The sequence below is a fragment of the Coptis chinensis genome, chromosome 4 (assembly GCF_015680905.1).
Source record: "Coptis chinensis isolate HL-2020 chromosome 4, ASM1568090v1, whole genome shotgun sequence".
Taxonomy (NCBI): Eukaryota; Viridiplantae; Streptophyta; class Magnoliopsida; order Ranunculales; family Ranunculaceae; genus Coptis; species Coptis chinensis.
In genome coordinates, this window is record NC_141459.1 from 22,164,870 (window position 1) to 22,179,599 (window position 14,730).

General features: G+C 37.0%; 2 protein-coding genes across 2 annotated transcripts; both read right to left on the minus strand.

Moving 5' to 3' along the window:
• Positions 1–632: 632 nt before the first annotated feature.
• Positions 633–4,962, minus strand: LOC147502627 (exocyst complex component EXO84B-like). Its single transcript, XM_086607455.1, has 7 exons — positions 4,673–4,962; positions 4,414–4,511; positions 3,046–4,099; positions 2,204–2,719; positions 1,713–1,901; positions 1,502–1,638; positions 633–1,364 (listed from the first exon to the last, which is right to left on the minus strand). Exons 1-7 carry the CDS (start codon positions 4,823–4,825, stop codon positions 1,202–1,204), a joined length of 2,310 nt encoding a protein of 769 aa, XP_086463581.1. The 5' UTR covers positions 4,826–4,962; the 3' UTR covers positions 633–1,201.
• A 251-nt stretch (positions 4,963–5,213) lies between these two features.
• LOC147502628 (putative prolyl 4-hydroxylase 7) lies at positions 5,214–9,272 on the minus strand. Its single transcript, XM_086607460.1, has 8 exons — positions 9,048–9,272; positions 8,879–8,965; positions 8,744–8,801; positions 8,545–8,649; positions 6,522–6,579; positions 6,258–6,433; positions 6,085–6,145; positions 5,214–5,623 (listed from the first exon to the last, which is right to left on the minus strand). The coding sequence occupies exons 1-8, from the start codon at positions 9,149–9,151 to the stop codon at positions 5,322–5,324; spliced, it is 951 nt and encodes a 316-aa protein (XP_086463586.1). The 5' UTR covers positions 9,152–9,272; the 3' UTR covers positions 5,214–5,321.
• Between the last annotated feature and the right edge of the window lie 5,458 nt (positions 9,273–14,730).

Here is a 14,730-nt window from a genome sequence, read left to right on the forward strand (position 1 = left end):
CTAACGGTCGGAAAATACAAACTCATCTCATTTTCTCTCTCATCCTTTTTGCTTTTGATTTTCTAACCGTTAGATCACACATCCAACGGTCCGCGGACCCTCATCCCTATGAGGATATCCCCGGGATAGCCCAGGCCGCAAAAAATGTTTTGCCTATTTGAGCCAGCCACCTCAGTTGCCATGTCAGTATGTCACAACCAAAGTAATAGCTAGCTACATGGAAGAATGAAACACCAGCAGTATTCACGTGTAACAAAAGAAGCATACTTTTTTTTTTGACAAAGACAAACAAAAGAAGCATACTCAAAACCTTAAACATGAAATTGCAAATACTATGTACTGGTTATCATGGTGGTAAATCATGATACGAGGAGGGTGTTTCGAAACAAATTGTATCACCAGTTTGGAGCTGTCACCTCAACTTCCACATGACACTACGACCTACAGGTGTATCTCGAAAACACCCTTCCACAACCATAGGATACTTAGATGAGTAAAATTTCCGAAACCAGCAGAAATCGCACATAAAAGAAACAACCTCAATCAGTAGTATGGTCCTTTGTCACTGGAAGCTTCGCAATGTCATACAACACTCGTAAGCATACCACAAAAACAAATCGAATAGACATAGAAGAAGAAACAATTCTATTCACAATATCAGTTCAATGAATGGTCGTTAGAGATAACGAAATGTAACGGGACAAGCAGAATTTACAGTCCCAAAGAATAGTTAATAATCAATAGCGACAAACAGCAAAAATAAGATTTACAAAAATGAACTAAAATTGGGAAGACAATGTGGCACATGCAGTAGCCAACATCTGCCATGGGTCGATACCTTGTAGGAGAGCTACATAAGGATCTGGATCGACAATGGCAAAGCAAGAATTGTGGAGTGTGGACTGAGATCTCAATAACTGCCTTGTGGGGGAGTTCTTTTATTCTTCACGAGAAAAAAAGATAGTGTGGATGGGAGAGGGACAGGGCGAGAGAAGCTGCCTGTGTATTGCATAAATAGTGCATGCCCACAAAATCTGCACATACAAATGTTCAGACCTACGCATTCTTTCGGAAAATGAATATACTTATAGGTTATTCACGGATCTGTATGTTCTGGTCTCTGGAAGAAGATAAGTATGAGAGTAATTACTGAAAGATCCTGGCCAGGCCATCCATGTTTTCAACCTCGAAACTGAGTTAACTACGAACTCCCATGAGAGACAATTGAAGATACAGATTGTGCTGATATGGAAGCTGTTGGGCTTGTACTATCTCGATCCATGTTGCCAAACTTACTTTTATTCGACAGCATCTTGATTGCTATTTGAGACACTTCAGAAAACCAGTCATCTTCTGGCAATACACTGTCCAAACGAAATTAAGCAACTAAGTCAAAACTGACAACAGGATCAAGGGATCAGGGGGCTAATGTTAAGGGGAAACCAAAAAAGAAGATTTACTTTTGTCTTTTTTGCATAAAGTGAAGCACGAAAGCGATTACCTGTAGGGATCCATTCCTGTTGCAGCAAATGCATCAATAGCTCTAGCTATGATGTTTTTGATTACTTGGTGCAGATGCCGTGACAAGTAACGCCCTTGGGATGAAAAGAGAATTACAAACTCCATATCCAAATAGAACTACACAAATTAAGTAAATAACCTGTCATTTATTAGTATCAAACTTGAATAGGGTTGAAAAACGTAACAAGTACCTGTTGAAGGCCAAGGGGACCTAAAGGAGTTGGGCCCTCCTCAATATCTTCCCAAAAGCTCTGATCGTTTGAAATCCACATGATAACAGTTTCTGTTAGTCTCATTAAAAGAAGAGTTCCAACCCTTTCCCTTCCTACAAACATATCTGCTGCGATGCTTAACATCCTACTCAGTTTCCCAAAGAGTTCCTGAATAGATTTATCACTGATTAGTACAAGTGTACTAACACTGGATGCACTAACTTGTTCACCATACTTTGCATGGTCAGAGGCTCGGAGCTTAAGACTATGATCAGAATATAATAGACATAAATGATCCCTAAAATGGACACGCTCAAAGAAAAAAAACATGCTGTAAAATAAAATACCACATGCAGACAGAATGTGGTTCCATATATTTCCAACAAGGCACAGAAATGGATCACAGTACAGCACTAAAGAGCAAAACAGAGTTAATGAACATAATTACTATACTGCATTATAGTGAATACCTGAAATATTAAAGAAGGAAACCATTCAGGCTCTTCTACATTGCCATCCATTCTGATGTACATTTCTGCACTCAGTTGGGTATCACCATCTTCTGTGAAAATGAGATCAAGGGCATGCTGTCGACAGAAACTGTCTCTTAACCTATCAACAGCCCGTTGAAGCCTCCTCTTCCATTCTCTTTGTTCTGGAAGGCGGCTTTGTCTATCTGAAGCTCTTCTGTTGGATTCTTCTTTTCTTCCAGCATTGTTCGGCGAGACGAGCTTCATGGCTGCACGTGGGAGCAGCTCATCTGCTAATAAAGTTGTGTTTGCTAACAAACCTATCTGTTGCGCTTCAGTCTCAGCCATCCGAACAATCTTGTTTCCAAAACCTTCCATGTTCCCTTCATCCTCCATTGATCCAGGCAGTGCAGTTATCAGCAAGTTGACATAGGAGGTGAATACTTGTAACAAACCATTCAATGTAGTACCACCAAGTTGCATGCTTAAGAGTGGTCCCACATCCTCAAAGAACTCCTGCAGAAACATTGATAATAAGGATAAACTAAATGAGAAAAACATCAGCAGTTAAATGGATATAGTAGCTAGAGTCATGTATAATGAGATGAGAAATTCTGAAGCACATATTTTACCAAATAGCCCAATGTTTTTATCTTACTACTACTTACAAGATGGTGAATAACCAGACCACTTTTTAAATTGTAACGTCTTTCAATAGTAAAGCAGAAACACCTTTAATAGCTATAAAGTAAATACATTTACACAACGGCCATTAAAAGATATTAGATAATAAGATGATTGGAAACCTTCATGTTCATGTTCAAAGAAGATATGTTGATTACCTGAGCCATATTATTAAATCGATGAGCACTGCTTGAAAGCTTAGGTTGGGAGACAATCACGCTTCCAAGAGACGTAGATGTGGATCTCCCAGATGAGCGTGTACCAAAAGGAGGATAGGTGAGAACCCAATCATCTGCAGCAGCTAGTGCAGCACTGCTCTCTTCAATTCTTTTTAGATTGGCATCTAGTGCCTGTTCAACACAAGGCCTAAATAGTTTTAATAGGACAGGACAGAGGGCCAAGCCACGACTTTCCAACAGAGAACAATGACCCAAGGCTATTTGAACACACTCAGCTGCAGCTCTTAAGCCTCCAGCAGCTGCTGAGGAGGACAATGCATGTCTCTTCACAAGAAGTGCGAAAAATTCTGTCTGCTTAATCGACCAAGTTACAAGCTCTGACGCATATGCAGGCTCATCACCAAAAACAGCCAAGGAATCATCTGCTGCTTGGGCCACTGCAGAGAATACTAGTTGTGAGAGGGTAGCAGTATATGCTCCCCCATATGAAGTACTTGAAGGACGGAGACTTTGTGTGTTACTCTGCAACCTCTTGTAGTGAGCATTAACAAGCAATGAATGGGCACGAGGGCCATCCCCAAGGTTTTTCAGAGCTAAAATAGCAGAGCGGAGCTCAAGACCGCGAGTAGAGGGTTGGCAAGCAGTTTCAGCAAGCTGATCCGCTAAATGTTGTCTATTTTCAGTGATAGTAGTCTGTAAAGACAAGAGCGCAGCAGGGGTCAGAGTTTTCCTCATTTTCGCCTCTTCCACTCTAGATTCTCCATCGTCAAGGGCAGCTAAAGCTTCATCAAATTTCCTCTCAGCTAATAAGACTTCAAGGACATCAGGAAATTCTTCGGACCACTTCTCTATTTCGGATGGTTCTCTGTGCTCGAAGTTATTTATATCCTGTTCTGTTGAACTTTCATCATCCTTAGACAAGGTATCGACACGCACTCCCTCAGCTAAACTATGAACTAAAGCTGCTTTACTAGACATAAGATTTCTTATAGAAAGGAGCTCTCCTTCGAGATCTGAAATCTCCTTCGATGTACTGCAAGTGCAAGTTGTTATATGCCTCCATTTCTAAATAAAATAAAAACTACCCGACACACAATTTGACAAGAAAACAGGTACTAATTGATATCAATTACGTAAACAAGAAAGCTGTACCAAAATCTTATAAACAAAAAAAATGTTTATGTTCAAGTAATAACTTCAAGCAGATGCAACTACCACTATTATGTCGTAGTTGGATAGATATAGGTTTACTTGAAATTTACAAAGATGTAAAAAACAAAATTACCCAACACAAGTACTAGTTAATAGCCCCTAATACTAAAGGATGAAATGGATAGTGACACAAACCGTATGAAAGCTGCATAATTGGAATAAACACTTATACGCAATTCCTCAGCGGAAGCCTTCTTTAAATCACGAAGATGAGAACACAAATGCCTTATTTCCTGTTGAAACGTAAAACTCCACATATGAATTGAGCAAAATGGATAATAAGTAAACAAAAATGCGGATGAAGAGAAATCATATTTATTACATGTGATCAATATTTTTAATGAGACTAGAAACAACAAGTATTGATAAAATTGATAATCATGAGAATTAGAACCTTTTCACTCATGGATTGACATTTAGAGGTAACGTAACCTTCAGGATCAAAACTTGTCGTTTTGAAAACCTTTAGTTTATCACCACCAACATTAATATTATTATTCTCTTCAGCAGACATAAAAAAATCACTTGATTTCTTTGCCGTTGCCATTTTTCTTTTCTAAGATCTCAAAATATTACGTATGTATTTCATTCGAATGTTGACAAGTGGATATAATAGGTTATTTTAACACGTGGATTTTCACTCAAAAATATTTGATCATTATCACATTATTTTTTAGAATTATACACTGAGCCAGCTTAATCAATTGTTCGAGCTTGGTTTGGGTTTGATACAATTCCATACACGGTTAGACCTAATATTTTGACTAACTATTTGGATAACATTGATTTGCATTTCAATACACACAAACACGTATCTCTATGTTAATCAATGATTAAGACTTTTATGTCCAACGAATAAGTCAAATAAATGGGTCGGTCGTTTCCGTTTTGTAAGCATTGTTTGTTGCATGTAATGGAATTCTAAGTGCAACTAATGCTGAAAAAACCCATATTTGATAATTGATACATCCTAGTACAATATAATGTCAACGTATATATACAACTAACGATTCTCTTCTTGTTATTTGGGTCAAATTACATTGTCAACATAAATTACAGCTTTTTCGACAATAACCAATAGCACCTTTAGAGCCGCCCACCATATACACAGGGTTCTTCTGACACTCACCTGAGGCCGCCCACTGAGGGCAGTTTGCATTCTCATCAACACATTTACCTCTTTCTGCACGTGCTGGTTTCTCAAAATTTCTTACATGAATCCATTTCGTGGCAGACCATTTCTCACCCTCAATTACAGGGCAGCTCCCGTGCAAACTACTCGGATCTGTTGTTGCATTGGGGTGAAGACTGAAAAACAAAAGGGCATCACCCTTCCTGGGTTTCACTGCAAGTAAAAACATAAGTTAATTTAAAATTTGACATGAAAATTGAGATACCAATGAGCGTATGACACTTTCGTCTCTACATCAATGATGCACCAAGCTCTAAAACACGGAAACTGCATCCATTTCCCTCTACACAGTATATGATGATGACTATATGGAGATATGGACTCCTGACATCTGAACCATGTGCCAGATCTTTTCTTATTTTTAGTTATTACTTCTAATTTATTACATCTTTTACTTCCGGTAAACAAACATCTGCTCCAAAAGCAGTGAAAGAATGACAGTGAAGGGGGTGCGCACAGGGATAAACTGATAAACATAATTACAGTCACATTTTCAGTCGGACCACACTTAATCATATACAGTAGCTCTAGAAGTACATTACAACTATTAGTTTGCAAGATTTATTGTTCTGTATTACCTCAAAAAGTAACTTAAAAAGATTGCAATGTGATACCTGCATATCCCTTATGGGCACACTCAGACCATGTATCGTCCTTTGGTTGAGTTTCTATTCCCTGCAGAAAATGAGTAATTCTTAACATAAATTTCTATACTTGCAAAAAATTTCCGTAACATAAATTTCTTTTTCACAAAAAAATATACAAGTACAAAATGGAACCATTCTACCTCGAAATCAGGGAAGACTGTTTCCCCGCCCTTCCCAACATCAGAGAGATACATGAGTACTGTTGCAACCCGGTGGCCACCAAGTTTTTGATTCTTTTTGTCATGGAAATAGTCATAATGTGGTTCATACTTTTGACCATTTTCATAGTGCAGAATCTGCATGGCCTCTCCGTTTTCTGATTACAAGTCAAATAATATTAAAAGTGATAATATATTAACAAATTAACAAATAACCATTTAAGATGCTTGATGTTTCATATTTACCGTGAGGAAGGAAAGTCCAAGCAGCTATCCTCGCCTCAATAGTTTCCACAACTTCATCCTTCAAAGCCAGAAAGAAAATGTATAAACTCTCCAGTTATACAAGTTGAACAAAACAAGCTTAAATCACTGTTTGAACAAACAATCAACTTTGGTACAAGTAATTGGGGGAATTATAACTCTAATTCACTTTTACCAAGCAGATAAACGAACAATGTGGTGTAAAACTAAGGTAAACAACAAAATGATAGGCACTTGGAAATTATTCAATTTTGCATTTTATGCATAATCCTCTATTTATAAAGATAAAAGGTGGATTCAAGACATTATAATGAGCTTCAACTAGCTATGTTAAGAGATTCCAACCGTCACTTCCATCAGTCCCCAACACTAAGTTGATTAAAAACTGGGGATCATGGTAAAACATCTACCAATTTTCACCAGATTTGACTACCTAGCTGTAAAACGAATTCCTGAGAAACTGTTGTGTGGCACAGGCCACAGAACAACCAAGCAAATATTGAGTATTATGATGTTTGATTGATCTAACACATACCCAACAAAATTAAACATAAGCAACTACCCTTCGAATGTTGACAATATTTCTATCTTACATGGAAATCCAAAACATAGAAAAGATGATACACATAAAGGACGACCAAACGCAAACCACCTTGAGTGATGTGGTTCGCATTAGGTAGAAGAACCTTTACGGTAATTAGGCAACCACCAATACCTCATTCAGTAAACTTTCCTGTAAAAACCTCTGTCCCACAGCTAATGGATCTAAGAATTGGGATTTAAAAAATGCCAGAATAATTGAAACACTTTGAATTACTGGCTTCTAATTTAAAATCACAAGGTTTGATGGGGCAGTTCAACTGCAAACCAGATGGTCATATCTCCACCGCTGGTCAGATACTGGCAAAGGTTGTAGCTCACGCAGTTACATGGACCATTTGGTTGGAACGCAATCGTTGAACTTTCGATGATGAGTCTAGGGATGTCCAGCAGCTTATTGTCAAATGTAAAACACTTATGTGGGCATGGGTGCCTAATGTTAGAGGTTTGTAACTGGAAGACCTCATTTTTAGATGGGACTCTTTGGTTGAGGTTTAGCCCTCCCAAGGTTCGAACCCTGGGCATATATGTGAATCTGGTAGTGTGAATCTCTCACACTACATTTTCATTATTATTAATATAAAATATTGTTTTGCTGATAAAAAACAAACAAAAAGGGACCTCCTGTAACTTTCCTCACCATGGTAACATAAGATCTAAAAGCAAATAGGGTGGAATGCACGTTCGAAGTATATTTGCACGTATTACTATAATGTATCCTCTTGTAGATATGTTCTCGAGTAAAGCAGAAGCTACTATACGCCAATACTCCATGCAATGTTGTTATGGTAAAAACAATGGTGTTTTAAAGAGTTGTCGTTTTTGGGAATTTTCTCCTTTGTATTTTAGCAAATAAATCCATACATCAAATTAGTGCATCTTCATTGAGTCTGACTGTCTAAGCAATGCACATTGACAGCCTATAATTGAATCTTTTGTTTTTCCGAGTCATCTTTACATTAGTTTATACGGATTCCTATTTTCAGTTCCCTTCTAGTTTGTTACCGCTTTATACTCATAGTTGGGCTTCCTTACTCTAAACTGTTTTTGAAAAATTTCTCTTAATAAAGTAGAACAAACTAGTAATAGATCCTCACAGATATATCCACTAAACATTTAAAAGAAATTAAAGGTACCAAAGTCATAGTTGTGCATGTTATCAATACCTTAAAACTAGGCAATTCCTAACAAAAGCAACTATGCCGAAAGGCTATATATGCCTAAACATTAGCTAAGATCTTTAACTGAAAATAAAACTATCCTAGTCCAATTTTGTTTCAAAATTGATATTCAAAAGCGAATGAATATACATAGCAAAATATTGGTCTATCTCAGTTCTTCATCACAAAATGCAGGATACATAAATGCTAGTTTCCATTTAAGTAAAAATGTTAAACCATCTAACCTGTTTCTTATCAAGAAACATGCCAGAGCTAGTTCGAACTTCGCTCTTTACACTTTTCCCCGAATCATTATCTGCCACCATAGACACCTCCAATTTATCCTTTGCCTACATTCTCACAACAATTCACAAAATGCATCATAAAAAATTCCTAAGAAAAAACACATAAACACCCAAAAAAAAATGAAAGAAAGGGTCTCACCAAATTAATGAGATGATCACATTCCTCATCTGAAAGAAAATTCTTATGCAAAAAAGCCCTGCAAAAACCACAAACAATCAATAAAACACAAAAAACTACAAAAAATGAAATAAACAAAGAGATTGAGACTCAAACCTGGGTTGCCAAGACAACTGAATCACCCTAGTTGGATCAAAACCAGTCCAAAGATCTGATTTTTTCAATCTAATATAAGAATTATCCCTGTAAACAACATAAAGAATGAATTTTTAAGCTAAAATTCACTTAAAAAACATAAATGAGACATTGGGTAAGAGAGAATTACATGTTCTTTTCATTTAAGAATCTTGCAAGAACAGAAGAGTTGGAAAAATTTGGGAAAGAGAGAAGAAAGAATATGAAGAGTGAGAGCAAATGCTGAAAGTCCATTTTTTTTTTACAATGTGTTTTGCCAAACAAGGCCTTAAAAGAAGAGAAGAAGAAACAGTTTTATTTATTTATTATTGAAGTTCGTTATTAGACTCGTCCTAAATTTCAGATTCGTGACTTTCGGGTAATGAGGAGTTTTGTCTTCCTTAAGGTTTATTCTTATGAAGTGGGCCTTTCTTTGGGTTGAATTTTCAGGCATAGGGCCCATTAAAGATCCAGGTTTTTAACGTTTTCATGCTGCTTTGACTTCTTGAAGTCAAGCCGTTCTTGGCTTTTATACTACTTATTAAGTTATTATTCAATACTTGATATGTTGCTGGGTTGTGTTCCATTGAGAGTTTCACAAATGAAGCCGTTTTTGCGCTTGAAAATTTGACAAGTGTCTGACTGCCTGAGACGTGGGTGATAAGTGATAACTGATAACAAGTTTTACACAAGCATGCATGCTATAGATGAAAATTTGTGTTGTAGTTATTGCATGTAAGTTTGCTGCAAAATTGAACTACGACATACAAGCATCCTTATAAATGTCTCAGCAGCGACTCGGCTGAGTGTCACTTGTATAATACATTAATTTTCAGTTGCCATATTCACTTTCTAATAAAAACTTTGACATGGTTTTGCAGGAATTGCAGGTCATTTAAGGTGGTGTAGCCTTGTATGGTTGATGACAGTGTTGGATTTTATGTAATCTCTTAAGATGTCCTACATGAAAAAGTTAATACTCATCTAAAATTACCTCCTCCAACAAGCAAGTTTCAAATTCTCCACAAAGAATTCTGCGCATCACAAACTTAGCGCTCTCCATTCTTAAAAAAAAAATACAAAAGCCTAAGATTGTTAGTCACAGTTTCCAGACAAGTGAATATGTTTTCCTCAACCAAATGGGTTGGGACGAAAGGCATATCTGTGGTGATTCCTCATCGGTCGAAAAATTGCTTTGGGCGGGATAAAAAATGTTCCATATTCATTGATAAAAGTTTCGTTTTTGTTTTGGTAAGAATGTACATGGTATGGTAAGAAGGGATGATTTGCTAAGATAGGTTTAGGGTTCTCGAGGTTATTTATAAAGTACATATTGACACCATCAATTTTACCGAGGATGACCCAACTAACAAGTAGACTACCACTTCAACAAACTATAGTTAGATTTACTAAGGTCCGCCCAAAGTAAAAAATAATATAATATAAAACTCAAAAATAAAAAAATAAAACAAAAACCAAAACAACCACATAGTAAAGATTTTATCAAAAAATCTAACTAGTTCTTATTCATCACAAAAATTAAAAACAATAATAAACCAAAAAAACAATACTAATTCACAGATTTCATTAATAACTTTTGAAATAATAAATTGAGTAACGTAATTTTGAATTTTGTAGTGTGCTTCTCATTTCTCTTTCTATTCTAGAAAAATCAAAGAGGCGAACAAAATCTTTTTTGTTGCTTAATTAAAATTAAAAGAGTACTTTGTCGAGCTTATGTATTTTGTCAACAAAAAAATCAAAGAAATGACAATTTTTAACGTTGACAAAATGCATAAGCTCGACAAAATACTTGGGAATAATTAGTAGGTTTTGAAACCCAACAACTTCAAAATTGTTAAGGTTCGAATAAAAAATCGACAAATCGAGGGGGAATATAGACCTTTGAAAGAACTTCTATGGACAGATTCTAACACCTCGAGTATCTGCCGATATTGTATTAGCAATCTCTGAAATATTGAGAATATTGTTTTTTTTTTGGTAAAATGCATTCTATTTATTCACTTACCTAAAGGTAAGAAAAGTACAAGTAGCACCCGAGTCATTTAACAAAAGACTATTTACAGAGTTAGGTGGCCTATCACACCAAATAGAGGTAACACCCAATTGCATATGTGAAAGTGTATTGGGCAAGTTTTTCGAGTAACCATGGGATTCGACCACCAAGTTTGATCTGATGCCTGATTAGATCCCAATTCTGCGAAAAAATCAGCCACAAAATTTCCTTTTCGATATGTCCAGTAGAGTTTAGAAGTGGAATTTTCTGCAAGCAAATCTTGTATATCCAAAACAATGGCTTTGATGTCCATAGGAATTTGTTGTGCTTCATTCTTCACAAGATTGTAGATAACCTGAGAATCAATTTCAAATTCAACATTGCCCAATTCCATCTGCTTAGCCAACTGCAAACTAGTCCTCAATGCTAGAGCTTCAGCTCTTAAAGTAAAAGCTTGCCTGAGTGGGGTAGCAAAACCCATAACGAATTGCCCAAATACATCTCTAAGAACACCTCCAGCGCCTGCGGGTCCCAGGTTTCCAAGTGAAGAGCCATCAATGTTGAATTTAAAGTAGGAGCTGAAGATAACTGTATTGGAGCCACTTATCTCAACTTCTTAGTAGTATACACTTCTAACAACTCAGCAGTTAATCTATGAACCCAACGAATCAAGGCAATCGGATTTGGTGGACCTGTGATCTGCCGAAATCTATATTTATCCGCTCTAACCATATAGTCCACATAGTAACGGTAAAAAGAGTGCTGAAGTAATTTCTGTTGACTATTGATAATCGAGAAGATATCTGTTAGCCATAATCGAAGAGAGTCCTTCCTTGCGCCATTAATAGCTTCAACAAAGTTAAGACCAAACCAAACAGCTCTCGGAAAAGAACAATTATCAAATAGATGTACCTGCGATTCAGAAGCCTGTGCACATAAATAGCATGTTGGATCAACTACGAAAGATTTAGTTGCTAGGAAATCTGATGTAGGAATGACTCCATGTACGGCTTGCCATAATAAGAATCTCATATTATAAGACACTGGGAGAGACCAAATTTTCCTATATAAAGAGGCATGAAGTATGCTTCAGGTTGTAAATATTCCATTACTTTGGCATAGGCACTTTTCACAGTGTAAATACCGTGTTTATTAGGCGCCCAAATATAGAGTCTTCATGAGGATGGATACGGAGAGAAATTGATAATATTCTCTCAACATATATAGGTGGCCAATACATAGAAAGAAGATCAACATTCTAGCTTTGAAGCACTGGGTCGATAAAATTTGAAACCCTATCAAGGGGGCATCCTGCAGGTTGTGTCTGTAGAGGTAAAGTAAATGGAGTATCCGGAACCCATGAATCCAACCATGTTCTAACTGAAATCCCATTGCCAATGTTCCATCTCAACCCATAAGCTAGAAGATGCTTTAACTTGAAAAGAGACTTCCACACCAGAGATGCATTTTTTGGGCATTTAGCTCTTAGAAATTTGGTAGAAGGAAAATACTTCACTTTCATGTGCGAAGCCCATAAAGAAGATGGTTGTAATAGTGACCAAACATGCTTACCCAATAAGGCCACATTCTGAGCTTTCAAATCTTTGACGCCTAGTCCTCCTAGACGAAAAGGCTTGCAAACTAGATCCCAAGCGAAATAGTGCATCCTCCGTCGGTCATTGTCATGACCCCAAAAGAAATTTCTTCTATACCTATCCAAAATCTCAATAACTTGAACAGGAAGTCTCACACAAGTCATTATATGAGTGGGTAAAGCAGACAAAACAGAGTTTGTAAGAGTTACTCTACCAACTTTTGATAACAAGGCTGATTTCCACCCGGCCAATCTGTTCTGAAATCGTTGAAAAAGCGGAGAAAAAGAGTCCAGAGATGCTCTTCCCAGAATTGATGGAACTCCTAAATAATTAGGAAATGTTGTAGTACACTTAACCTTGTATATGTCATGTAGAACGGAACTAAAACAGTTTGGCAAACCCTTATTGCGAATTAGCTGAGACTTAGAGAGGTTAATCTGTTGACCAGAAGTAGTACAGTATGACTGAAGAGCCTCTTTCAAAATAATGGCTTCATATCAGCCTTGGCAAAACCAATAAATCATCGGCATACATCAAATGAGATAGTGGATTACTCTGTTTTGACAATTTGAGCCCTCTGACCTGATTTGTGTCCAAGAGATCATGCAGCTTCAAAGATAGAACTTCGGCGCACAGAATAAATATATACGGTGACAAAGGGTCATCTTGCCTGATTCCGCAAGAAGATTTGATATAGCTTGATGGGGAGCCATTGACCATGACAGAAAAAGTAGGAGTAGAGATGCAAAACATAATTCTCTGCACCCACTGTTCATTAAAGCCAAATCTCATCAACACCTTTTTGATAAAACACCATTTGATTCGATCATACGCCTTTTGCATATCTAGCTTTAAAGCATAGAAATTATGTTTTCTGTTTGTCTTGCTTCTGATATGGTGAAAAGCCTCATGAGCCAAAAGAACATTATCATGAATAAGTCGCCCAGGTAGGAAAGCACTTTGGTTAGGACTAATAAGAGAGGTTAGGAGAGGCCTCATCCTATTAACCATGATCTTGGATATAATCCTGTATGTGACATTTGTGAGACTAATTGGTCGAAAATGTTCCGCCAAAGAAGGACGATTAATCTTTGGGATCAAACAATAAAAGTATGATTAAGCTCTAAAGTAAAAGTACCATGCTGGAAGAAAATTTTCACCATCGAGATAATTCTTGGTCCAACTTCAGCCCAACATTTCTTGTAGAAATAAGCCTGAAACCCATATGGACCTGGTGATTTGAAAGAGCCGATACTTTTTAATGCTGCCCAAATCTCATCATCAGTCACAGGTCTTAATAACTCATCATTTTCATAATTTGATAACTTGCATGGAATCAAATCTAAGAGAGCAGTATCCATTACAGGTTGAGTGGTGGCAAACATCTTTGTAAAATGATGAACAAGGTGATTACTAATAGCATCATGGGATTGAATTACCTCTCCATCATTATCAAATAATCTATATATGTGATTTCGATGCCGTTGTCGAGTTACAGTAGCATGAAAATACTTGGTATTCAGTTCATGGTAAAGTAACTTATCCACTCTAGCCTTTTGTGCCCAGTGCGTATTTATTCTCTTCAGCAACACATTATACGGTAAGTAGCATATCCTCTTGACACTGCAATTGCACAAGCAAATGATCTGACATCCCCCTTGAACTGATCTGTAATTGTAGTTCACTGGTTTTCTTTCGAATTTCCGCCATTTGGTGATGAATATTGCCGAAATGAGAGATATTCCAGCGTTGAAGGTTCTTTTGACAAATTGATAGAAGCTTACAAAGGGTGTAAGAAGGTGACCCATGAACATCAGAAAGCATTGCCTCACTAATGACCTCTTTACATGTGGGATCAGAAAACCACATCGCTTCGAATCTGAATGGTTTCTTAAATTTACGAACTCCAGGGGAAATGTCCAGCAGTAACAATTTATGATCAGAGTCATTTGTGGGTAAGTGTTTCAGAAGAGCATTTGGAAAAACAGACCTCCATTCAGCAGAACAGAGAGCACGATCAAGCCGCTTAAAAACCTTTCTACAACCTTGTTATTTGTCCAAGTATAATATTACAGTAAGAATCTAGTAAAATTCGTTTTTTAGTATACATGAGCTGTCCATAGCTCCATTTCAAGGGCCAAATGGGAATTGAAGATGAATGCCGAGGTCTCTATTATTGTAATTTTGTTTACGTCCTATGTTACTCATGGAAGAATTCTCGT

Excerpts from the sequence above, each read along its gene's own strand:
- LOC147502627 (XM_086607455.1), bottom strand. The coding sequence starts at position 4,825 with ATGGCAACGGCAAAGAAATCAAGTGATTTTTTTATGTCTGCTGAAGAG. Across the intron at positions 2,720-3,045 it reads GATTTAATAATATGGCTCAG|GAGTTCTTTGAGGATGTGGG; the intron begins GTAATCAACATA and ends ATGTTTCTGCAG. Across the intron at positions 1,902-2,203 it reads TTCCTTCTTTAATATTTCAG|GAACTCTTTGGGAAACTGAG; the intron begins GTATTCACTATA and ends AAATCTATTCAG.
- LOC147502628 (XM_086607460.1), bottom strand. The coding sequence starts at position 9,151 with ATGGACTTTCAGCATTTGCTCTCACTCTTCATATTCTTTCTTCTCTCT. Across the intron at positions 8,802-8,878 it reads CAGTTGTCTTGGCAACCCAG|GGCTTTTTTGCATAAGAATT; the intron begins GTTTGAGTCTCA and ends TGGTTTTTGCAG. Across the intron at positions 8,650-8,743 it reads GTGATCATCTCATTAATTTG|GCAAAGGATAAATTGGAGGT; the intron begins GTGAGACCCTTT and ends GTGAGAATGTAG.